The sequence below is a fragment of the Furipterus horrens genome, unplaced genomic scaffold, assembly GCF_987537825.1.
Source record: "Furipterus horrens unplaced genomic scaffold, mFurHor1.1.pri manual_scaffold_9, whole genome shotgun sequence".
Classification (NCBI taxonomy): domain Eukaryota; kingdom Metazoa; phylum Chordata; class Mammalia; order Chiroptera; family Furipteridae; genus Furipterus; species Furipterus horrens.
Genome location: NW_028327179.1, coordinates 103,245,403 through 103,271,190, shown reverse-complemented (window position 1 = coordinate 103,271,190; position 25,788 = coordinate 103,245,403). Strand labels below are relative to the sequence as shown.

At 57.1% G+C, this 25,788-nt stretch overlaps 1 protein-coding gene across 2 annotated transcripts; it reads left to right on the top strand.

Moving 5' to 3' along the window:
* Nucleotides 1-3,010: 3,010 nt before the first annotated feature.
* VIPR2 (vasoactive intestinal peptide receptor 2) lies at nucleotides 3,011-25,085 on the top strand. Of its 2 annotated transcripts, none has more exons than XM_090287747.1 (13): nucleotides 3,011-3,152; nucleotides 4,949-5,048; nucleotides 10,044-10,151; nucleotides 10,978-11,075; nucleotides 16,204-16,301; nucleotides 19,713-19,854; nucleotides 20,282-20,432; nucleotides 21,017-21,077; nucleotides 21,558-21,627; nucleotides 22,126-22,217; nucleotides 23,083-23,212; nucleotides 23,313-23,354; nucleotides 24,235-25,085. In XM_090287747.1, the coding sequence occupies exons 1-13, from the start codon at nucleotides 3,105-3,107 to the stop codon at nucleotides 24,397-24,399; spliced, it is 1,305 nt and encodes a 434-aa protein (XP_090143873.1). In that variant the 5' UTR covers nucleotides 3,011-3,104; the 3' UTR covers nucleotides 24,400-25,085. The 2 variants fall into 2 exon arrangements, with proteins under 2 accessions (XP_090143873.1, XP_090143874.1); XM_090287748.1 differs by having other exon boundaries at nucleotides 24,224-24,314.
* The last annotated feature ends 703 nt before the right edge of the window (nucleotides 25,086-25,788 follow it).

Genomic DNA, 25,788 nt, shown 5'->3' with positions numbered 1-25,788 from the left:
CCTGGTGCGTCTTAACCACCTCCTCCTCCTCCTCTGAGGGACCCCAAGGAACAGATCTCTGTCGTTTCTGAAGCCCCTGGGCCCGGGCGAGGTTACCTAACAGAACCTCCGAGGCTGCGGGGCCATGGAGGTCAGCGTGGGAGCCCAAGGGCCAGCACAGTTCCGATCAAGTTGCCCACACTTCAAAGTCCGGTGCTGCCGATCCACAGATTTCCAAGGAGAGGGACCCCAAAGCTCTGCGGGTGGCAGCCCAGGGCCCATCTCGGGGGCGCCTGGGTGGGGACACTCGCTGGGCAAGGACAGCACCTCCAGATGGGTGGGGGGGCAGGACCAGCTCCAGCTCTTGGCGGGGAGGCAGCTGGCTGGTGGCCGACTGCAGCCTGGAGAGGAGCTGAGCTTCCAGCAGGGCTGCCCGGCTCGGCCGAGCAAAGGGTGGGCTTCACTCTCCTCACACAGGTTTCAGCTCCGGCTTGACCGTGTTTCCCCGAAGGTGACCCCAACAGGAGGCGCCCTGAGAGGCACCCCTGCCCGTGTGGGGCTACAGCTAAAGGTTCCCAGCAGTGCTGGGTCGGGGAGGGGAGGCAAGGAACTCACACAAGCCCCTGCTGTGCTCCGTGCCCCTAAGTGTGGCTTTCTGACCCCTCCCTGAGCCCAGAGGTGAAGCGGGCAGACACCCCACGCCCAGCGCTGTGCAGGTGCAGGGCCTGAAGCAGGACTGCGGGCTCATGCACAGTCGCAGTTGGGGTCAGTTAGGGTTGAGAATAGAAATGGCTGGAAGCCTCTGTGCAGACATGCAGCCTGGACGTCGCTGCCCCCTGGGGCCGGGGCGTGGGCTGCATCTGGGTCCACCCAGCACAGAGCTGGGAGGCCATGTCTCAGGGCCGCACCTCACATGTGTCTACTTCAGCAAATGTTTGGGAACACTCTCCATGCTGGCACGCTGCTTTATCTTCAGGATCATCTTGGGCAGTAGACCAAACACCACAGCCTGGGGAACCCGTGCGGTCGAGGTGACAGGCACGCACTGCGGCTGGCTCTGTGCACAGGGTGGGGGTGGAAGTGGGGGGTCAGGGTGTTGGGAGCACACAGAAGATCTGTTCTAAGTTTGCTTCGAGGAACCCACTGGGCACAAGGCTGGGGGTGGTCAGCTCCAGTGGGCATTCCCTAGACCACCTGCTGAAACCCCTCCCCCATCACAGCCGTGTGAGTGGGCCAAGGACTCAAGGCGGAGCTTCCTCTCCAGCCCCCAGGCTTCTCATGGGGAGGAGGCAGTAAAATTTGTATTGAAGTATGGCATCCAGCCTTTTGTTTATTTATTTGCTTATTTATTATAGATTATAGATAGAGGAAGGGAGAGAGAGGTAGGGAAACGCCAATTTGTGGTTCCATGTACTGACGCATCACTGGTTGTTTCCTGTGTGTGCCCTGGCTGGGGAGCTAACTGGCAAGCTTGGTGCCTTGGGATGACACTCTAACCAACTGAGCTACCTGGCCAGGGGTGGCATCAGCCTTTAAAAAGAAGAACACAGGCAGATGCTGGGTTTCTTCATAGGGAAAGAAGTTTTAAATGCCCTGTGGGGTGTGGGCACCTCCCCTCCACCCAAACAGATGTGGTCCTAGAGTTATTCATCTCAGTGGGGCAGAGGGGCCAGAAGGACCTCACAGAGTCACATGTTTGTGAAACTTACTTCTGAAAAGTACAAAGTGCCGGCATTTCTTTCTGACGTGATCTCACTGACTTGCAACCAGGAGTCCCAAGGCTTCTGCTCACTGGATCCACAGGTCCGGTGCTTCTCGTTGGTGGGGACAGCACCGGCCCGTTGCTCACATCCACCACCAGGTGTGAGTCTCTCCACTTGGAGCTCAGCACAGGTGTGGGAGTGCCAGGACGCCTGTGCGGAGTGGGCGCCCCTCCCAGGTCCCTCGGAACACGCAGGTTCAGGTGTTGAGGGTAGGTGTGGTCGGAAGGGCTGTGGGGCACTGGAGGCCCAGGTGACCCCAAGGGACGGACTGACAGTGCAAGCACCGTCCACCCACCCCAGCACCAGAGGGACTTCTGAGCAAGCTCAGGACAATCAGACCCTAAAGGGCTTTGCTGTGCACTCTGACCTGCCACGTGTGAAACGCAGGCTCACGCGCGGTACTGCCTGCGCTCCGCTAGGTCAAGGTCACCCTTCCGTTCTCAGGCCTCCGCGGGGCCACGTTTCCTGGTGTCCTGGTGCTCTCCACACACTCTCTGCTCCTTGGAGGTTCTGCCCAGTGTCCCGCCACGGGGCGTCCACACCAGCCTCCATCTCTTCCTCTTAATCTTCCTCCCGTACCCATGAGCCCCTCCCGCCCACTCCCGCCTGACATGTTGTGACTGGCACTCCCCCTGTCGTGTCCCCATCTGCTGGACTCTGACAACAGAAATGACCCGTTTGGTTTTTCATTTCTGGTGCTTTTCCATTTGATGGAGAACAACTAGCCCTTAAGCCACACTTATCCTTCCGGTGTTAACAGGGGCAAGCGCCCAGGGTGTCGGTCCCCCCCAACCCCCACCCGGTGCGCCTGCAGGCCTCCGGGAGAGACCGGCCTTCCCGGTTTCACACGGAAGGACCAAAGACCTGCTACTACGTCAGTCTGCGCCAAATGCATCCAATTTCTTAATTTTCAGGTGCCCCACAGAACCCCACTGCCTTTGAAGGCAGCCCACCCACCCTAACTGCGTTTCTTGCCGCTTTCTTGGGCGTCTCCAGGTTATTACTGAACAAGGAGGCACAAGTAAGTCCACACCCGTCGTGCCTGGAGCCTCGGCCCCGTCCCGAGGGTGGGTGGGTACTCCCAGCCGCTGTCTCGCTGAGCTCTCCACTGCGTGCCCTTGGTCCACCTGTGCGCATCCCTCACCTGCTCCTCCCACGGCCGGAGGAGGCGGTGGCCGTGGGGGAAGCTCCGGGGAGGGAGCGCGGGGCGGGGGCGGGGCCGCGGGGCGGAGCGTGGGTGCCCCGCGCAGCTGGACCGGCACGGGGGCGGAAACCGGGCGCTCGGGCCCCGGAGCCTGGAGTGCGGTCCCGGGATCCGCGAGCCGCGCGCTGCGCGCCCCATGTCGGTGCCGCGGAGCCGGGATGAGGGCGCCCGCGCTGCTGACCTGCTGTGCCTGGCTTCTCGCCCCGGTGAGTGCGCGCCCGGCCCCGGCCCGACCCCGTGACCCCGCCCTGCCGCGCTCCTGGACGCGCTGGAAACGGGACCCCGCGTCCCCGCGACGCTCCCCGCGGAGGACCTGGCGGTCCAGAGGCGCGTCCCTACGGGGCCGGCCTGGGCACCGGGCAGCGGCCACCTGCCGCGGCTTCGGGGTTCAGAGCAAAGCGGGGCTGGATCGCTCCTGGTCCCTGCGGCGGTTTGTTCGAGGGTCAGAGCGAGACGCGATGTGGGCCAAGAAACTTTCCTTTTGGAAATATTCTGCTTTGATTTTTAAAAAAATTATTGTTATGTAAGAGCACGGGAGGAAACGATACCCTGAACAGAAGTTTGTTAAATTAGAGAATGAGATTACTGCTCAAGAATTCTTCCTTGTCCCTGAAGACCTTTAAAAATCAAACAAAAAAAAGAGGCTGTGAGCCGTGCCGCGCGGTGTGTGTCGCAGCCACAGTCGCGTCCCTGATGGTTCGCTTGGCTGCCAGGCCAGGGCCCCAGCGGGCCGGGCATCGCCGAGGACGCGCGGGTTTCTGGGGCTGGGAACCCACCGCGCGCCCAGGGCCGAGGCTCCGTGCGCTGCCCGTCCCAGCGCTGGTTAAAAGTGCGCGGAATTGTTGGGGTTAATGCGGCTTTGATTTCCAGAATCTGCCGGAGCTCGGGAGTGCTCCGTGGGTAAAAGGATGTCAGGCATTACAGCATCTTTTAAAACCTTAACCAAAGGTGGTTTTTCTTTTTAGTCGATAGAGTTTCCCTAACCCCGAAATTTCCACCACCGACTGCTCGTGTGTGAATAATGCAGCTGGAAGCCAGGGGTGGTTGCCCGGGAACGAGCAGGAGAAAAACAGGCTTCGGGTCCTTTTTTAAAAAATGAGGATAAAGTGGCCAAAGGATCCAGCATTAAGTTTCTTCTCTTAATTCTCTCAGGAAATTTTATTCCTTTTCAGAATCCTAAGTGATCCCCTTCAATAGCATTGTGGCTACAGCGTGCCCAGGAGTGTGATTTTCTTCAGTAAAAGCAGATTTTTGTTCAGATGTGGGTGGGGGTCCAGCCAACACTGTTAGTACTTGCTGGGGGTGGGGGTTAATTAAAAAAAAGACAACCTCTGACCTTTGTAAAGACAGATCAGAATATTGCCTTTCAGGACAGAAACCCGTGGGCTCGTCTTTGGACCCGTGAAGTGGGGTGCCTGTCCCCACACCCCTCTCCCTGCCTCTCCTTGAGACTTCCTGAAAAGCCCCTTCATCCACACCCTGAGGCTGAGTTTCTACTGCGGCCACAGCCTCTGAGAACACACTGACCCTGACCGGGCATTTCCCGGGCGACCGGGGCTTCCTTAGGTGAAGCTTGTGGGGCCTGAGATGGCGGGCGCCTCGCGGACCATCTCACGAGTAAACTCGTCTTTACTGTGATTTAATCAGGGGCAGTGAAACCAGCAGGGGACTCAAGTGTTGGAAGGTTATTGGGTTAAAAAGCTCTATTGTGCCAAGTTAACACGCAGCAACATGCAATGTACTGTGTTTGTAAGCATGTCTTCCTGCTCAAGGGAGAATTCTATTAGGTTTTATATATTTTTGTAATTCCTTCACAAAGTAAATAGTGAAGCTTTTAAAAATAACCCTGCCAGGAATATGAAGGTGTTCACCTGTACAGGAGTGTCACTTTGGAAGCAACCTAAAACTCTGAAGTTTTTTTTTTTTTTTTTTTTGAGAACTTTTGCCTGTCTTCTTATGGTGGAATTTTTAGTTATTTCTATTTTTTTAAAACCTTGACCAGGTGAACAGCATTCACCCAGAATGCCGATTGCATCTGGAACTGCAAGAGGAAGAAACAAAATGTGCAGAGCTTCTGAGGGCTCAGGCAGAGACGTTCAAAGGTAAGGCGGGGCGCGTCAGTGCGGCTGCCGGGACAGACAGGCAAACGCGCTCGCCTCGCGCTGCAGACAGTGCTGCGAGGTCCTCTGCACACACACCCCCCTCACCCCTAAAAAAAGGCCCATTTCCACTGCCTTTTAATCCACTTCCGGTAAAACTCAAATGAGAGGGAAGGTCCTTTGCATAAACCTTTAAAAAGAAAGCATTAATCTCTAACAAAAACAGTTTCCGTGCTTACAGCCAATAGCAACTCTTACTAAAATATTTTCATGGGTGTTGTTATGCTTTGCAAACACAACTCTGTTTTCTATGAGTTTTATCTCGTTCTTGCATTTTAAATTCTTAGTAACATCAAGGAGAGCTTTGGTCCAGTTAAGAACAGTGGAAGTTACCAGAAATCAAACAGGAACATGAGATGTTTGTTCTCCTGAACACAGGCCTGGTGTGAATATGTCCAGTTCCTGGTTTTAGTTTCTTCAGGTCCAAGGAGAGGTGCTCTGGGCCTGCGCACATTCCTGTTCTACAAACTCAGAAGGTTCCGGAGTCACACCTAGTGTGTAAACAGTAGCAAAACCCTTTTGTCCTTCAGCTTTCTTTTTCTCTGTTCCATGTCAATAATTTAGACTCTTTGAGGAAAAAATTAAAGTCAAGGTAAGGTTATGTGTTACAACAATCTGGTGCCAGCGTCGCAGAGGGGGACTTTGTGGCAGACCTGTGCTGCTGGCAGAGACAGAATGAGTGTCACTTAGGTAATTTTGAATTTTCCAGGAGCCACGTTAACACAAGTAAACAGAGCCCTGACCGGCATGGCTCAGTTGGAGCATCGTCCTGTAAACCGAAAGGTCGCTGGTTAGATTCCGAGTCAGGGCACAGGCCTGGGTTGCTGGTTCGGTCCCAGCTGGGGCGCACATGAAAGGCAGAGAGGTGTGTCCCCCTCTCCCTCCCTTTCCCTCTCTCTAAATATAAATAAATAAAAACTTTAAAAAGCACTAGTAAAGAGAAACACCTGAGATTAGTTTTAACAATATATTTTATGTGTCTAAATGTATACAAATCATTATAAGCTCAACTTGTAACAAATGTAAAATATTGACAAGAAATGCTACATTTACTTTGTGTACTGAGTCGTAGAAAACCAGCGCGTCACAGGTGGGCCCACCACGCAGGTCCTGCGCTGGCCTGAGGGTTCTGCCCGTCCCCTCCCTCGGCTGACAGGGAGGCCTCTGGCTCAGGGCCCCTCCAGCCATCCAGGGCTTTGATTCTGCAGGACACGCACTGCGCCGCGTCTTCCTCGTGGTCTGGTCGGACGAAGCAGCCGAGCCCCAGAGCAGCAGGGTCTGTGTGTGTCCTGTGTGAAGCCATGTGCTGAGCGCCGGGTGGCTGCAGGGTAGGTGAGACGTGGGTCCTGCCGCCCTACAAAATGACCGTCATGGCCATGAGGGTCCATCCCCTTCTGTGGAAATGAAGTGATTCGGAAAAGTAAAGGCTGAGAGGAGACAGAATCAAGTTGTGACAATCCCCTAGAGAGTGACCAGCGATGCCCGGTCCTGCGTGAAGACTCCAGGGACGGATTCCCCCCCCTCACAGCATCACAGCGCAGCTGAGCCGAGCGGATGGCCCAGGCTGCCCACGGACGGCGATCATCTGCCCCCTGGTGCAGCCGTGAACGGAACTTCACGGGAGCGCATCTCCAGACCCGGGCAGACACTTCCAATTCCCGCAGCCTCTCCCCAGACCCTGCAAAAGGGGAGGGAGGAGAATGTTACCGGTGATGCCACTGCCCACCGTCGCTGGTGTTATTGTTGATAAGTCCTCGTGCACAGTGCACCTCTGCCCACCCTGCCTAACTGCTGTATCAGGAAGAAGCTCCTGTTTCTTTCCTTGTGACCCCTGCGTTCCTGCCTCCAGCAGGGAAGTTTTGTTGACAGTAGAAAGCAGCTTTGCCCCTGAGTGTGGCAGGGAGCCTGGCCCATGCCGGTCCCCTGAGGGCAGCCCCTCGCGGGGGGTCAAGGTGGGCTGGACCTCGGACAGGGGGCGGTGGAGGGACTGTCTGTAAGTTTGTGCAGTGACGCCCCTGGATGTGTGCTGTCCGAGGAGACACGGGACTGGCTCAGCATTACGTTCTCTGCCGTCCTGAAATGAGGTGTCCCGACCCACAGTCAGGAGTTTACATAAAAGAACCTTTATTTCTGGTTGGTTCCTGCGGATGGAGTATGGTGTCCTCACATCCAAAACAGTGTTTGTTCAGTGTGCCTGGTCGGGAAGTGCAGGTGTGAGCTGCGGGCCACAGGGCGGGCGCGGACTGGTGGGCAGGCGGTGAGGACCCGTCGGGACGGATGTCCTGGGCTGATCACAGGTGGTCGCCCACGTCCTGAGTGTAAATCTATGGCCCGTGCCCAGCTGATCACATGCAAGGACGCGCTTCCCTTATCTCACTGGCCGTTATTTTAAAGACAAGTGATGTAAAATGCACCCTTTGAACCACAGAAAGTAGGAACTTCCTGTGGAGGAATTTGGTCACCACAGGGGGTGATCAGACCCACTGGGATCCTGTGGGGCTTAGGGTCACTGGGTATTTGTCATCGGCCACGGGAGCAGGCAGCAGAGACGCCAGAGAGGAAGTCCCCCTGAGGGGAGTGCAGGGCTGACGGTCAGAAGGCCACATCCCCAGGGCTCATGCTGGCCTACTCATGTCCCCTGTGTCCCCTCTGCCCTGGGAAGGTGCTGTCACTTCTGTGGAGCCTTGTTTACAGGAGGGGCTGACACCGCCCTGGGACGCAGCTTCTGGAGCTGCGGCAGGGGCTGCGGTGGGAGCTGCGGTGGGAGCTGCGGTGCGACCTGCGGCTCTGTTCCCGGCAGCCACCCCAGCCTCCCCGTCCCAGGTCCCAGCCTGAGCTCGGGAAACGGACCCTGGGTCCTTCCTGGGAACTGTTGGCCTCAGAGTCCAGAAATGGTGGCGTGTTGAGGGGTGGTCTTTGGGCAGAGGGTCAAATAAGCCGGTGGGTCCAGCTGCCTTTCGGAGGCCTTCACGCAGAGCCGGGGCTGTGGGCTGGTTTTGGCCACAGGACGCTGGCTGAGTTTTATGGGGACCTGGGTCCCCGAGGCGGGATCGCTGCTCAGGATGCGCTGGTCTCCTGGGCGGGAGAGGTCAGAGGGCAGGGTTAGTTCACAGGGTCTTTGGACGCCTGGGTGCCCACTAGGCTGGGGCGTCTGAAGTGAGGAAAGGCTGGTCAGAGAGGCTTCCGACCCCAGGGGCGAGGAGGACAGGCCTGTGTGCCCACCTGCTGGGAGCACGTGCAGAGAAGGATGCGGCAGCAAAGACCACGTCCTCCTCGGGAGGCCAGGCTGCAGGCGGCGTGGGGTCCTGCTTGGCTGGGATTCAGCTGCCAGCCGATGGCCGGGTTCACAGAGAAGGACACAGCCATTTTTAAAAGAGATTTTTTCCAACTGCATTGGTGAGTCATTCCATTTGGCTCCTAGTCCTTTAAATGGGTAACAGCCCGGAAGCGGCTGGGAGTGGGACACAGCCAAAGGCTCGGTGGCCAACATGAAGATGATTCACTCTGTAAAGATGTCGCAAGCCCAGAGGACTGGTGGGCGTCTCCTCACGCAGCACAGTCCCCCGATGGGCAGAGCTGGCCTGGACGGGCGCCTCTGGTCCCGCTGTGAAGGGAGGGGCTCAGAACACAGGCAGCAGGGGACCCACCCGCAGCGGGAAGGCAGCAGGAGCACTAGCTCTTCTCCACTGCTGCTTCTGTTGATCTGGTTCAGTGCTTTCCTGCGAGAACGCAGAGTGCAAGGCGGGGTCCTTGTCTTCAAGGAATAAGAGCGCATGAGCCCGTGAAGCAGAAGAGAGGCTACTTTGGAGGCTTCTCCGGGCCTCCAAGCTGGGTCCTGATGGAGCCCCACCAGCACCGAGCCTCGCTGTTCTCTGTGCCCTTTGCCCGTGGCCTCCGTCCTGTGGCCTCCGTCCCGTGGCCTCTGTGGCCACCTCGCACGTCCCTCCCGGGGGCTCTGGGGCCACCTCTCTGCAGTTTGGATGGACCTCCTCGGGAAAGATGAGTCCTCCCCATCCGTTCCCACCGCACGCTGTGTCCCACACTGTCCCCTTCTGCTGTGGCATGGCTTGGTTCAGTGTGGTCTCCAGAGCATTCACCATAAGGTTCTTTTCTTCCCTCTGCAGGTGGCAGTGGGGCTGTGGGCAGTGTGTGAATTCTAGTTCAATGTTTTACTATCTGTCAACAACTTGGCCTGAGTTTCACTTTTCTGATTCTCCCCATTCTTTACACAGTTATCAATAGTGTTCTCCGAAAAGAAGGCCCTTCCCTCTCCATTTGGAAAAGACCAGGATAAAAGTGCATGCATTTGGGTTTCCCTGTTAAGTACCTAATAACTAGATTTCCTATACATTCTTTCTTCACTGTTTACGTCACAAATACAATGGATGCTGAGGGTTGCTTGCATTGTATCCATTCTGTGGAATGTTAACAATGATTGTAGGTGATACATTATTATCCGGGAAAGCCAGGCAGATGTCAGATGCGGAGTCACATCACTTCCCTGTGGTCATGGCACATAAGCACATTGTCATAGGGTGTCATGAAGGCCCTAAAGGCAGGTCACCTCCCACAGCTGGGAACCCGGAGCCCTACATGAGACCAGAGTGGCCGGGTTGCTTCCCTAGCTGCTGCCACACATGAGGTGAGGGGACGCTTGGAAGGTTATTTGGGGAGAAGGTGTCTTTGCAAAGCCCTCAGGATGCTGAGCGTGGCCTGTCTCAACTGCTGAAACTCAGAAGTCGCTGTGCGTGTTCCATTACTCAGATGCTTTCTCCCACACGCCTCGTCATGTTTCAAAGCTGATTCAAATGAACACGCAGCTAAGTGCATTGATGTTGTTGGTACACATTTATCTCACAGAAAAAGAATTTGCAAGGTAATTATCTAATGCACCAACCCTGTGCCTGGGTCCCTCCTGCCTCATTCTGCCCCCTGCAGGCTGCAGTGGCATCTGGGACAACCTCACGTGCTGGCGCCCCGCGGACGTCGGCGAGACTGTCACGGTGCCCTGCCCAGCCGTGTTCAGCAACCCTCAGAGCAAACCAGGTACTTGGTCTGCGTGTCTCTGAGCTCCTGCTGCGGGTCTGCATCTGGTGTGTGTGGGGGGTGTCCCTTGCCTTCACTGGGCACTCCAGGGAGCTGTGTGCCAGGCTGGTTTTGGGGTACAGAAGATGAAAAGCTTCTCACTGGGTCACCCACCTCAAACCAGTCACGGGGCAGAGCGGGCCTTAGGGAGAGACTGCTGAGTGAGCGAGGCCACCGTGCAGGCGCCAGGAACGCAGGCTGGGGGGCCTGAGCACAGAGCTGTGGGGGTGGGCAGAGCGGACCAGGGGCCGTGCGGGCTCAGGCTTGGAGGCGAGCATGCTCTCAGCCCCCTGGGCCCTCCAAGAGGGTCTGCCACAGGAGCCTGAGGCTGGGGATGGGGCAGGGCCAGCCTCCATCCTGTCTTCCCTGGACCAACTCCTCAGCCCTCGGCGCCACCTCCGAATGGGCTCCTGTAACGTGACACCTGCTGTCTCTCTGAGTTTCCGGAAAGTGACAATGTGCTGAGGGGGGCTGGGTCCTCTCTTCCCAATCTCTGACCTGGTTCCTCAGAAGGTGATTTTTGTTTTGCTTTGTTGTAAAGAGTCCAGACTTTCATAACATGAGGAAATCTGTCTGGAAAAGCAGAAAAGGGCAGACACACCTGGAGTTCAGGAGGGCCAGGCAGGACCTACCTTCTCCCTGGGCAGGTGTTACAGGGTAAAATCTTGGAAACTGGAACTTTCGAAGTCCTTGAAATTGAGATTGGGGTGGAGAAAAGGGAGACTCAGGAGAGACTTTGTTTCATCCCAGGGTCTCCATGTTCTGACATCTGAACTTTATCTCCCAGGAAACATAAGCAAGAACTGCACCAGCGCTGGGTGGTCGGAGATTTTCCCAGATTTCCTGGACACGTGTGGTTACAGTGACCCCGAGGACGAGAGCAGGGTAAGGCCCCGAGGATCTCACAAGCGCACCTGAGACAGTCCTCTGCCTCCTCCACGTGGCAGCGCTGCGTCTGAGTGGCCACACTGAGCCCAGCTGTGGTGCAGGCAGGTAGTCACCTGCTGGGCTGGAACGCTGGAGGCAGGAGAGGCTAGTCTTCCTCTTCACCTGCAGCCAGAGTGTCTGGAAGGCTCTGCCCTCCTGCAGTGGGCCTCCTCTCCGCCCCTGGGGTGTCTGCGTCCCAGATAACATTCTCCATGATGTGAGCAGGCAGGAAGCTGCACAGAAGATTCCCGAGCCCCGAGCCAGCGGCGGTGACAGTCTGACTCTGGAAAGTCTCTGCACACTGCTAGGCAGAGTCTCTCCCGCAGGGGGTCCAGGCCAGCTGGCTGCAGGTGACCTCTCCCAGGCTGGCCATCTGGGGGTGCCCCTCAGCAGGCACCACACACCAGCGTGGTCCAGGAGCCAACGCGGTGTGTGCACAGCGAGTCCTTCCCTGGGGTGGTGGGAACTGCGGACTTGGCTCCTCCCAGGCCTGCCGCCGGCCTCCTTGCCCCAGCACGGGCCTCGCGCGAGCATGATTTTATTCTGCTTCACCCCCAGAAGAGCAGATCGCTGCCCTCCCCTGGCTGGCCCCCGTCCCATAGCCCGGGGTGGCCGGCAGACATGGTGTGGCTGTGTGACCACAGGGGCCCCAGCTGGGCTCGAAGGACAGGGGGTTGCTAAGCCTGGGATGTGAGGCCCCGTCTTGCCTGCTGCTGTGGGACCCAGCTCTGCCCTGTCTGTTTTGCATGATCACTGAAGTTAGGTTTCCTGTGTCAAATGTGGTCGACGTTCCCCTCAGTCCCCTTGGTGGTGCCCGCAGCTCCTTTGGGCAGCAGAAGGGCCCCTTGGGGACAGTGGGACCAGCACGGAATTTGTGCTGCTGAAAGCCACCACTCACCCCGAAGACACAGGAGGAGCCGCTCTTGGCCGGGCTTCCCGGGCAGAAAGCAGACGCGGGACCCACTGAGGCCAAACAGCACTCAGGGCCAGTGCAGGGCAGCGCCCCTCCCCCGCCCCCTCCCCAGCTCTGGCCCGAGCCCTCTGCCCCCACTGTCCTTGATGTCATCACTGCACCCGGACATAGCCGTGTGTCCTGCTCATTTTGGGGTGTGATTCAGCATGGTTTGCACATCACTCAGGGTGCCCTTCGCCGCGGGGGCGCTGGGGCCCTTTGGTCTTCGCTGGGTCCCACCACCAGGCCCCACCAGCCCCACGGCAGCCGCGATGTGAGTCCCACGCGACTCTCCTGTGGGCAGGAAGCGTGAGTGGCAGCCGTTTCATGTTTTTCGACTCCCCTGTCCCACCTGGAATGTTGGGGGCAAGTGACCCACGTGGAGCCCAGACCTAGGGACCGATTCATGTTGAATCTGAACTCAGAACAGGTTTTCCTGGGACGATGTGAGGGCTCCAGGTTCCAGACTGTCCCAAACTACCCAGTGTGTCTGAACCAGGCGGGCGCCCTGCCGGCTCTCTGAGAGTAAGACTTCAACTTTGTGGGACCCAGCCCAGTCTCAAGGCCCTGCTCCAAGGACCCGTCGGTGCCCAGGACTCCAGTGGAGACTGTGGGGTGACCCTGTCATGTCCCACCTCCTCTGGGTGGCTCTGCTGGGCATGGTCACACTGTTTTAGGGGCAGGGAGACAGGCCGCAGGGACCCCCCTGTGGGCGGGGCGTGTGGGGTAGGCTCTGTGTCCACTCCGGCCACCACACTGTCTGCGTCAGCCCCGCTGTCACACCTCCGAGGCTTCCGGGCGTGAGCGTGGCGTGAGGCGCGGAGTTTCCCAGGACCTCCCCGCCAGCGTGTCAGAGCCTGTCCCTGCGGGGGGTGGGCTGGTTCTCATGTGCTCATTCCACCTCGTTCTGACCCGAGGAGGTTGGCAGGCACGTTGGGGAGCTCAGCGCTAACTGCCGTTTGAGGCCGCCGCAGCACCTCCAGAACTGTCCTCGGGCGCCACTGGGTCACGCTGTGGGTGGCGTTCTCGGCAGCGCCTCCTGGAAAACCTCTGGTTCTCTGGGTTTTGCCTGCGTGAAGCACCCAGGGGCTGTAAATTCCGATGCTTTCCCACCCAGTGTGAGACACTGTTTTTCTTCTTAATTACACATTTCGTACATTCTGCAAATGTCACCAATGCACAGTCCCTGCTAACAGATTAGAAAGTCAAAATATTTTAATGTTTGCAAGCAAAGAAGATGATGGCACAAAACCAAAATGATTAATTGTTCTTCCTGATTGCGGTTTCCATGAATACTTTGAATCCTTGGTTGTTTAGGGAATTATTCTGAAGATGAGGCAGATGTGCCCAAGGGCCAGGATGGGTTCCAGGCAGGGAGCAGGGTGGGAGGTGCCCACACGGTGCCAGCCAGGACCCCCAGGGGTGGAGGGTGGCTCTGCCCCAAATGTCGTCCTCCCCGACACCTGCTCACCATCTTCCCAGGCCCACGATTCTAATAGGATTTCCGGCTCTCGCACAGCCAGACTCTGCCCCAGGTGGTGTGTGTGATCTTTGTTGGTGTCGGAATTAATTAAAGTCAAGGGAAAACAAAACGGCCACAGGGAGGGCTGCAGACGGCCAGGGGCTCAGAAGATAAAGTTGGGAGGGGACGTCCAGGAAGGAAAAGGGGCTGAAGCCCGCAGGACACCCTGAGCTGCCACAGCCGCCCCTGTGAGGCTGGGTCTGGGTTTGGACCCCGGAGGCCAGGACACTGGCAGGGTCGGGCGTGGTCTGGGCTGGACCTGCCCGCGCAGAGAAACCCGGAAGCGGCTGGTGTTTCCCGGGAGAGCCCGCCAGGTTTTCCTCGTCTGGGTCTTACCAAACCAGCCTTCAGGTGTGTGCCCCGTGTGAGGAGCATTTCCAGCTTCTAATCATGGACGAAGGCTTTAATCCCACTGCGAGGATTTCACTCCACCCTCCCGGGTCCCCCGGCGCCACACCACAGCCCCCCCCGCCCCCCCGTTCTGTGTCACCTGCTGAACGCTGCGGGAGGTGGGGCAGGACAGACGGGACCACGAGACCCTCTCAACGGCCCTCACTCCTCTCCCGGGAGCTGAGGGCCCCCTGCACCAGGAGGTTGCCCCGAACTGCGTTCTCAGCCTAGGTCCTGCCCCCTGGTGTCATCGTCCTGGTCACCTGCCCTCAGGCCGCCTCCCCCACCCCAGGCTCTCCTGACGGGCCTCCTGACCCTCTCATTGCGCTGAAGGCCATCTGCAGCTCCCTCAGGCCAGATCCCTGCCTTGATCCCCACCTGCTGCCCAACGTCCCCACGTCTGCGTCCCAGGGATGCTGAGAGCTGCTGAAGGTAGAAACAACTAGAAATTTAGCGCCTGCAGAGTCTCTGTAGACTGCAGGGTGTAATCCTTCCTCCTGTCAGGAATTTTCCAGATGAATCTGGAGGGACCAGGGCTGAACCCATCCTCTTGGCTACCTCTCGGGCCCCACGCGTGACTCTGTCCTCGCTGCTGCCCGGCCGCCTCACTGCAGGACAGACAGCAGGCCCCAGCACGCGGGCACTATGTGGGGTGTCTCCTGTGTCGTGTATTAGCTGACACTGTGCTTAAATAAAGAACACGCCTGCTAAATTTAGGCCGGAGAACTGTTTGGCATTTCAGCGTTCATACATCAAGTGGACACATTTCTTCCATATTATGCCATATTCCTAAAAATATGTCTGCTCTCGCCTCTCAGCTTTCAGACCCGCGGGACTCTCCCCTGCCTCCTCTCCTGTTTGCAAGGTCCCCCAACTCCCCCCGCCCCCCAGAGCAGAGAGCACGCACCCTGGGCGCTCTGCTCCCTGTCAGCCACGCTTCGGCCTCCCGGTCCCCACAGGGCCCTTGGGTTGCACCCGCCGTGCCGAGCAGCCCACCTGTGGGAGAGGGGACGGCCCTGAGGGTGGCGAAAGCCTGTCTCCAAGGAGCACACTCGAGTGTCTGGGACCCCACGCTGCTCTCTTGCAGCTGCTGATCTCGTTCAGCTTTGGAACAAGGTCCGTAACATCCTGTGGGGCATGAAGCTTAACGTGAGGCCTGGCTGCAGGGATAAGAACACAACATTGAAAATACAGAACTAGGCCATGGAGCGAGTGTTTACTCAGGACAACAGAGGAAATGACAGGCAGCTGGGGCACCAGACACTGGGGTCCTCCCGTAGTCACAGACCTCCAGGGGCCATGTGCCGGGGACCCTGAATCTCCACTCATCAGCTCTTGTCACTGGGACTCTGAGGCCCAGTCACGTCAGTCCCCAGCTCTTCTGCTTGGGGTGGCTGCTTTCTTCCAGGGTTACATTGGCCTCCAGAATTCATGCCACAGGCCCGGTCACAGTTTAAGAGGAAGCGCATGACATCTGTTTTCTGGAGGAAAAATGGAGTGGGTGACCCCGGGCAATGGCCCCCTCGGGCCATATCCCCTGCCTGACTGCGTGTTTCCTGGGAACGGTATCTCGCCCACAGCTGGAAATGCCGCCATACTTTCCGGCTCCCACGGAGGCTGTGAATGTCTTCAGAGGGCAGCCGCGCGGGCCAGACCCCTCGTGCATCTTGGGAAAGCCGCCTTTAACTGCTGGGTTTTCCTCTTCCTTGGATGTGAATCAGGGCATTTTCAGAGCCCCGCGGTCATCAGAGCACTTGCAGTCCCGAGGTTTAAACCGGCTGCGTGGAGCCGAGTGTTTTCTTGTTGAAAGAGATGTGGGGAGTGTGGCACATGCTGCCCCAGCATCCAGGCCCTGTGGGGACACAGGGTCAGCTGCTGGTCCCAGTGCAGGGGCGGAGGTGCCCTGGGGAGCCACAGGGCCGAGCCCTCCTGCAGGGTCCCTGAGGTGGGGTGGCAGGCCACCTTCCCTCCCACGTAGAGCTGCCTTACAGAGCTCATCCAGAGTCATGCACGGCGAATCTAAGGGAAAAGCTGCGGGGCTCAGGAGGAAAGGCAACTGTGTCTTAGCGTCAGGGAGGAATGGCAGAGGGTCCTGTCCGGGGTTCCCAGGCAGCTGCAGCCAGAGCTGCTCCTGAAGGGACCGGGGTACTTGGGCCTGGGAAGTGGCGCTGAGTCCTCAGCCGGCCGCTGGCAGCTCAGAGATGCACTTGTCTTTCTTGTAGATCATGTTTTATGTCCTGGTGAAGGCCATTTACACCCTGGGCTACAGCGTCTCCCTGATCTCCCTGACAACCGGAAGCATAATTCTTTGCCTCTTCAGGTAAGTGGTGCGAATGAGCAATTCTTCAAGGAGCTTGCAATGGGGGATTGTCCGCCTGCACCAGCAGAGCCATCAGCGGAGGGGAGAGGATCGCACGGCTGAGAAATGTGACACCGGTGCTCCGCTTTGTATTTAAATATTCCGTGCTCCTGGTGCAGAGGGAGAATAACTGGCCTTGGGTAAGAATTCAGTCCAGCCGCTACTTACCAAATATTTTGTTATGCAAATGCTGCGAGAATACAGATGCAACACGTGCGTTTGGCCCTTCGGTGCTCGATGGAGAGACACTGCTGCGTTCAAGCGTGTGAAGGGGGGGAGTCGGACTGTCTGGGTTCGGAGCCCGGGTCAGCCTTGTGGCAGCTGTGTGTCCTTGGACAAATGGCTTAACCTCTCTGTGCATCTGTGGGTGCCAGTGGAACCCACAGAGCACACGGTGCGCACCCCACATTGTGCCTGCCTTTCCCACGGTAGACACTTTCAAGTCCCCGCTGCCCCTGAACCGTCGGCCGCCTTCTCTGATAATGACAACGTGGCTGTTTGTCCCCAAACAGACGCTTTTGTCCGGGAAACGCTGAGAGGACTTAGGATGAAATCCATGTCTCAGGCAACCCCAGCACTGAGTGAAACGGATGGCGTGGGACTGGTTTTCACAGAGTTTTGATCACCATGTGGCTCATTTCTCTTTGCTAACATGTAGTTCGAACGCTGCCCGATATTGAGATAAGGTCCGTGGCAGAACAGGTGGAATGTCTTTAGACCCTAACCAATAATTCATGAGCAGACACGTACATTAAAGGAAAATAAATGCGTAAAGACTCATAAAACATATAGCTGAGGAATCCAGAAAATGTGATTAAATTATACTTATTATTTTTCAAACATCTCACCAAATTAGGTGGCTGGTGATTCTCAGAAAGAATAAATCAGTTCTTCAGCCCAGGAATATGCTTTGAAAAAAGTGGGCAATATCTATCACATTCCAATTCTTTCAAAAAATACTGATACAACATTAATATTTGTTGTACTGTTGTCTGTGATTTACTATGTATTTTTCAATCTTCAAGTTTTTCAAGATGAAAAAGAAAAGAAAAATTCAGGCTGAAAAGCTGGCACAAAGTAACTTGAACTAGAAACATTTCTGCTTATTTTCAAAGAGCTGAACAATCCATGTTCTTTTCATCGGCAGTGTCCTCAGATTTGCCCTGTGTGCCATATCTAATTAGCCAGCCTTGTAGCACTTTGTAATTATTGAAAATATGGACGTGATCCTTTAAGAGAATCTCAAGTGGTTTTGTGAGTATTACACACAGTCCGCTCTGTGCGGACATCATCAGCCACCTGCGGGGGGACTGCTTCGCTGGAAAGGACGCGTCTGCCTCGGAGGCCGTTCTGCTGCCGATTCGTGGGTCACGGGGGTTAGAAATGGTTCCCAGAGCCGGCTCTGCCTTCACCTCGGCCACAGAAACGCTGGTCCTTCCTGCCTCCACCTCTCAGTTGTATCCAATGCCACTTCCCGGGACAGCTGTGTGAGTGGGGGATTCTAGAATCCTAGCCATAAAAATCACATGCTGCATTGTCCTGTAATTACACCCAGGAAGAGAATTCTTTGCAGTCTCCCGTTTATCCTCCATCGTAGCCCCATAAGCTACACAAGCGTTAAGCAACCGTGTCCTTATTTTATGTGCAGAGAAAGGGAGCGATTTATCCAAGTCCCAGCAGGCAGTGTGGTCTTGGATGGGAGGCTCAACGCCTGGATTATTGGGTGGTCCTGGAAGCTGCTCGCTGTGGTCCAGTCACTTGGTCCAGCAGCTCTGACCTCCCAGGCCCAGGAGTAATGGCATCCTTGTCACCACTTATTATTGTCCGTTTTTAATATTTAGCCATCCAGTTGGGTCTATAATAATATTACTATAGAACTGTGTTTTTTAATTTGTATTTCTCTGGTGGATAATGAGATCATGTTTGGAAAAAATTTTTTGAAGTACTGTTTAAAGTCTTTCCTGATTTTTCTATTTTGTTGTGTCTGTTTTTTAATTGATATTTAAGAGTCATATAGTACAGTCTTATCAGATATAGGCATTAGAAATGTAATCTCCAGTCCTGTGACTTGACATTATACACTTTTAATGGATCTTTTGATCAAGAACAGTGTTGATTTTAATGAAGTCATTTATCATTTGTTGTCTATGGTCAGTGCTTCCTGAGTCCTGTTTAAGAAATCTTTGGCATGTTCTTCTGTTATCATCTAGATATCTTATTATTTTAATTTTTCTTGTTTAGGTGTATGTTCCCTCTGCCATTTACTTTTTTTAAAATCCTCACCTGAGGATATGTTTATTGATTTTTAGAGAGAGAGGGAGAGAGAGAGGAGCATTGATATGAGAGAGAAGCACAGATCAGTTACCTCCCATACACACCTCGACTGGGGATGGAACCCCCAACCCAGGCATGTGCCCTGAGCAGGAATTGAACCTGCAGCCTTCTGGTGTACAGGACGACGCTGCAAACAGCTGAACCACCCCACCAGGCTGCGCTTGGCCGTTGTGTATGGCATGAAGGGGGTTAAGTGCCATTGGTCTTCTTTGGAACGTGTGTCCAGTTTATCCAGGACCGTTTCTTGAAAAGACCGTCCTTGACCACTGCGTGGCCGTGGCGTCTTCGTGACTCTATCCCAGGATTAGCTGCTCTGTGGCTCCGCTTGCCCCTTTGTCTGTCCCTGGGCCACTGTTACGTTGTAGTTTCTGCACCTCAGTCCTAAGTCTCGATTCTCACCAGTGTGAGTCTGTCACCTTTCTTCCTCATTAGGAGAAGTTTAGTTATTTACACTCATGTGTGATTTTTTAAAAGTCAGCTTCTCAGTTGCTGTTTTCTTACAAATTCTTCAGGATTTCGTTTTGGGTTTTGCATTGATTCTACAGATCAGTGTCTTTATAATTTTGAATCACTCAACTGGTGATGATAACAGACCCTCCTATTTGTGTAGGTTTTCTTTCATTTCTTTCAACAGTGTTTTGTGGTTTTGAGTAAAGACTTGCACACCTTTTGATAATCATTTCTAGGTATTTGTTTATGTTATTTTATGTATTTCGTTAAATTCCATTTCTCCTTTACTCTTAAATTTATTTATTTATTTACGTATTTATTTTTAGAGAGAGAGAAACATTGGTCTGTTGCTCCACTTATTGATGCCTCACTGGTTGCTTCTTGCATGTGCCCTGACCGGGGATCGAACCCACAACCTTGGAGCATCAGGGCAACGCTCTAACCCACTGACCTACTCTACTCGCCAGGGCCAATTCCATTTCTAATTGTTTCTAAGGAGTTGATGTCTGTGTATTAATCTTGCTCCAGCAACCTTGCTAAACTCATTAAATTCAGTCAGTGCCTGGCTGTCCTCCCTCCCCGACCCAGGCGGCTGCACTGCACCCGGAACTACATCCACCTGAACCTGTTCCTCTCCTTCATCCTGCGAGCCGTCTCGGTGCTGGTCAAGGACGACGTGCTGTACTCCGACTCGGGCGCCCTGCACTGCCCCGACCGGACGTCCTCCTGGGTAGGGCTGTGGCCGGGGCCGGGTTTTCAAGACTTCGGGAGAAGTAACTCATTTGCTGCTTTCTCTAGTTTTTCCATTCCCTTTTTTGCCTCCTGTTAGGAGAGGACAGTGAGGAAGAACAGGGAGAGAAAAGGGAGCACCCGGGGGATGGGGACGAGGACGATGGGGACAAAGATGATGGGGACAAGGTGGGGAGGAGGGCAGAGGTCAGGAGAAGAGCTGAAGCCACGTGTGCCGCAGCTCACTGTCGCAGTCACGCGTCCCCCTTGCGCCGTCCCGCGCACAGCCTCCCGCGCGGTCTCCGGTCTGCGAGGGCCTCCCGCTGACACCGGCGGTCAGCGCCTCTGCTGGGCGGCCCGGCTCCGCGCGCCGACGGCTGCGCCTGTGCCTGCCCTGAGCTGCCGTCTCTCGCTCTGCGGCGTTGCAGGTGGGCTGCAAGCTGAGCCTGGTGTTCTTCCAGTACTGCATCATGGCCAACTTCTACTGGCTGCTGGTGGAGGGGCTGTACCTGCACACCCTCCTGGTGGCCATCTTCTCCCCCCGCCGCCGCCTCCCGGCCTACCTCCTCATCGGGTGGGGTAAGGACGCCCTGCCCCGCCTGCCCACGCCCCGTCGGCCACCCCATGTTCCCGACACCTGTCCCCTGCAGAAGACACTGGGCTGCCCCCTGGGGTGTCCTTCAGGTCATATCAGGAAGCGCTTTTCTAGGACAATTGGAGGTTCCTACAACCAACACTTAAGACTCCTGGGAACCAGGAACCGGGGCTAAAACTGCTCCAAGTCCCAACCTGACGTGGGAAGGTCAGAAAAAAAGGCCTGGGAGGAGGAGCACCTGCCAGCAGAGCCTGGCCTTGGCCAGATGTGGGAAGGAGGTCAGGCTCTGGAACACCCCACCGGAGCGAGGGCCACCCTCCACTGGTCAGTGGGTGCACCCCCTTCCACCCTGGGGAGTCAGTGCTCACCAGGCAGTCCTGCAGGGCAGGCCTGTGAAGGGCCCACTTTCAGACACGCATCCAGTTCTTGTCTCTGCCTAACGAGGCCCGAACATAATCTCGTCTGCATTTGCGAGGGGTTCCTGCTTCATCTTTTCATCAGAAAGCCCTCGACCTCGGGGGTCTGGGCACGCGCACGGGGTCGTGGGTGACCAGCTGTGTCTCTGCAGGCATCCCCACTGTGTGCACGGGGGCGTGGACGGCGGCCAGGCTCTCTTTAGAAAACACGGGGTGAGTGCTGTGCCCCCCACGGGAGATGGAGCGACCCCAGCTCCCCGGTTGCACAGTCTTCTGTCTCACATTGCGGGAGCATCATGGGCTGCCCCAGTGCCCACATTAGACCCGCAGGTTATGGGGTGTCCATGGGACTTGACCTCCCCCCTCTCCCGGCTTATGGGTTGTACGTTGGCGTCCCCTCCGTCCCGTTAGTTCGCAGACTGCCATGTTGAGAAGAACAGGACAAAACAGTCACTGGGAAGGGATAGAGCAGGACAAGGTCTCTAAATGCAGTCATTGTGCCTTCCGCCTGGGCGTGTGGGCGCGGGGGGGACCGGAGGACAGGCCAGGGAAGTGGCGCCTGCGGGGTGAGGCAGCCGTCCTGCGGGCTCCAGGGCAGGGGGCCCACAGGCAACACACCTGCCCTCGTTAGTGTTCTGTACGCAGTCGGAGGTGACGTGATTCTCCTTTCTTTCTTGCGTCTCTTTCTTGTAGTTGCTGGGATACCAACGAACACAGCGGGCCCTGGTGGGTTATACGGACCCCGATTTTAATTTCCATTATAGTAAGTAATTTCCGCATTGAAAGGAGAGGTGCCTGTCGGGGGGCACATGTCGAGGGAGAGCGAGTGTCATCCTGTATTCAATGTAGAGGCTCCTCCCTCTCAGTCTGAGAGCAGAACCTCACAGGAGGGCGAGTCCCTGGCCGAGTGGTCTCTGCCCCCGCCCAGGGGGCCTCAGCAACAGGACGGAGCAGAGAGGGAGCTCATGCGTTCCCTAGTGACGGGGGCACCTCTGGGGAGTCACAGTTAGGCTGGCCAAGTAGGACATGTTAGGGCCAAGCTGGATTTCTGTTTGTCCTTTTCACGCTGCCGTCACCGCTGGGGACCTACCACGTGGGGCAGCTGACAGACGAGGTCCAGCTCGGCCTGGGGGCAGGGCAGGCTGGCAGGGCTCCACCCTTTGTAGGTGTGGGGCCGACGCAGGGCTGAGCCTCAGACGCCTGGCCACACCCGCCTCCCATGCAGGGAAGTCGGAGCAAACGTGTGTCCCTTGCTGTGCAGGTCAATTTCGTCCTTTTCGTCAGCATCATACGGATTTTACTGCAGAAGCTGATGTCCCCCGAGGTCAGAGGCAGCGAGCAGTCACAGTATAAGTGAGTGTTGGCCCCCGTCCGATTTGCCCTCACCGGCGTCACAGCCTGGAAACCGAGGCGGGGCGATGAAGCAAGCGAGTGGGGCGCAGAGAGAACGGGCTCCCGGGGCTGGAGTCCTGGGTCTGGCACCCGGCACAAGGCCTGCGTGGTGCTCACCGGGACTGTGCACAGGGTCTGGCCCGAGGCCGTGGGGCGGTGGTCCAGGGGCAGCCCCACCTCCCCCTCCATGTGGGGTCGGCCGGTGAGTCCTGTTGTGTCATGTGACTTTCTGCCTCGGCCACACTTCATCCGTATTTGTGACTGATTCTTCCTTCCCCCTCGGACCACAGTCTCTGCTGTCACTAATGTCGGGTCTCACACTTAACGAAGGTGATTCTATAACTTTCCATCAAGAATTCAGAAGGAGCAATAGACCCCAGAACTCGCGTGCAAAGCAATCACTAGTGCAGTGGGTCGTGGCCAGTCCAGCCGCTGGGACCTGCGGGTTGGGACAGACCAGGGCTGGAAGCGCAGTGGCTGAGCCCCCCACCCGTCTCCTCCCACCCTGGGGAGACAGGAGGCAGTGCTGGGGTGCATCCCAGCTGCAGGCTGGTGGGGGCTGCTCTGTGGCTCTGCATGTGTCCTCATCTGCGTACTGGACATCATTGTGACGTCTGTCACTAAGGGTTGAGGCCTCCCTGGGTTAACATGTGAGAGACATTCAGGGCCCAGCACCGGGAGGTGCCTGCAACTGTGCCCAGAGGATGACGCGGGGGAGTTGCCTCCCTGCCAGCACGCCGGGCGAGGGACTTCCCATCAGATGCTGAGGGGCGAACCGTGCGGCCCCCTGTCTCGCCGCGGCCACTCAGGGCCTTCTCTCTGCCAGGAGGCTGACCAAGTCCACGCTGCTGCTCATCCCGCTGTTCGGCGTCCACTACATGGTGTTTGCCGTGTTTCCCATCGGCATCTCCTCCAAATACCAGATCCTGTTTGAGTTGTGCGTGGGATCCTTCCAGGTGCGTGTGGGCGGGTCTGGCCTGTCCCCGTCCCCGTTCCCACACTGCCCACCCCGAGTGGGAGTCAGGGAGCCCCGCTGACACCCCCTCTCGCCCACAGGGCCTGGTGGTTGCTGTGCTTTACTGCTTCCTCAACAGCGAGGTAACACCTGCCACCCCGGGGACCCGGGACAGATCCGTGGGTGGTGAGGGACTTCCTGAAGGGCCCCAAGCTTGGACACCCAAGCGGCCGCCACCTTTCCAGCTTGGCAGGGCCCTCACCCCACAGACTGTTTCTGTTAGCACCTGCCGGGCCGGCTCCTCCCCTCTGGTGAGGACCAAGGCTCCCTCGCCTCTCCCTGCCAGGTCCCAAGCCCTGGGTCCCCACCCGGCCTCGACAGGAGGGGTGACAGGGGGCCTCAAGCCAGGATGTCCCAGCTCCTGCTCTCGAATCTGCTCCCCACCGTCCCCCCAGCTTGCTGCTTCTGTGGCCCTTCTGGGCTCATGGGTCCCACAAAGAGCAGAGCAGGCAGCCTGCAGAGCCCCCACCTCCCATGCTGAGACCACGGGCGCTTGCGGCTTTCTCCCGCTTGCTCGGTGTGGACGGTCCCCACACAGCACCTCCCACGGCCAAGCCACCTGTCACCTGTTCACGCTGGTCTCAGCCACTCCTTCCCAGCCAGTCCTGGGTCTTTACAACCCCCACCCCCCGACGCACCCTCCTGGGGCTGCCAGACACAGCGCGGCCTCCCAGCTTCCGCGGGACCTTTTCTGAGAACCTAGGTTCTGTGTCTCAGGCTCTGGGTGTGCCTGCCACTGTCACATGGACAGATCCCCAGCCCGGGACATGCTCCTCGGCCCCTTGTCTGCATCCTCGTCCTTGTCCACCCTCTCCCCAAGCTCGTTCCTGACACAGAGGGGGGACGGCAGGAAGGAGTGTTTTCTGCCCTGAGTTCATGGCCCAAGCGTCCCCTCCTGATCCCGAAATCCTTGCTTTGCGTCCCCTCCTGACCCCGAAATCCTTGCTTTGAGCTGACCCCCAGGTGCAGAGCGAGCTGAGAAGGAAGTGGCAGAGCCGGTGCCTGAGCCAGCCCTCCGGCCGGGCCGACAGGCTCCACAGCCTGTCCATCTCCAGGAACAGCTCGGAGAGCGCCCTGCACTTCCCCCGCACCACGTCCTTCCTGCACACGGAGACTTCGGTCATCTAGTGCCTGCGGCCCTGCCCCTGGGGTCCGCCGCCTCTGCGCGCCGGTGGCCTGGGGGCGATCAGCACCAGCTCAGGACACCGGGTCTTCACTGGCCCCACCGTGGACCTGGGTTACTGCCCCACAGACGGGGACTGAAATTAATTACTTCCGAATTTAGGTGATTTTGTTCATAATGCGTTGTTGCTGTGTAAATGGACCTTTATCAAAGGGAACGGGGAGACCGAGTGTCCCCTGAAATGAGGTGCACTGGCCCACACGTGGGCCCAGCCGCTGTGCAAGGAAGACAAGGGGTTCCTGAACTAGAATCTGTCCTCGGCTGGGAGCTGGGCCCCCGTGAGGGAGAGAGGGTCACCCCTTCTGCACGGCTCCCATCCCTGCCCCCACCCGCTTGTCTGTGGGGCACAGAAGCCGGCTTGGAACTTCCCTGAAACTGCTCCTGCTGACCAAGGCGCCCCCTTCCTGCATCGAAGGCCACAGCAGCAGGGAGCAGCGTGTCACCCCTCAAGAGGTCCCTGCTTTCTGGGGGCTCCTTGACCACTAAATGGACCTGCAGAGTCACTCAGGCCCCTCTGCCCAGCAGGACCCCGGTCACAGGGTGGCCCTGGAACTAGGGCGTTTTATCTGATGGGAGCGAACCTATTCTCTTTTTAAAGAAAACAATCTTTAAGTCATTTCTGTTCAAACGAAGAATTATTTTAACACAACCTAAGAATGTACTGAGCGCTTCTGTCCAGCGTTGGCAGAGGGCGGTGCTGGCTGCCAGGCCCCTCACGCTGGCGGCTGCGCAGGCAGGTCTGCGGCCTCAGGCCTGCAGGGACCCCAGTGCCCCCAAGGCAGGCCGTCACCGAGGCCCACGGAGCGGAACTGGGCGTCTTGCCCAGGAAAGGGACAGGGAGCCGGAAGGTGACTGTTGATAGTTAGCGGAAATGGCGACCGGAGTCGACACGCCACTTTAAATGTTGTGAATGCGTCTGCTGCTGTGTGTAAGCACTTCAATAAATCCGAGTCCATATCTGTACCGAGTCAGAAGTCACGCCGAGGCCCGAGTCCAAACCGAGGATGAGCCCACGCTTTTGAGCCCCACGCCCAGGAAACCTCTCCCACTGAAGACTGCACTTGGGTGCACATGGAGAGGACAGGGTGGGCACGCGGCACCTCTGTGGCGGCTGAAGGCCGCCCGCCTCCCCAGGCTTGTGCCCCCCGACAGGACACCCTTTGAGAGCAGCTGGTCAGCGTTGGCCCACGGGCTCCCACAGTCCCAGGGTGGGGTCTGCACGTGGCCACCCCAGCTCCACAGAACCTGCAAGCCTGCTAACCGGGAGCTGGTGAACGCTCGTGTGTGTGTGCGTGCCTGTGTTTGCGTGTGCATGTGTGTCCCTTGTACCTCTG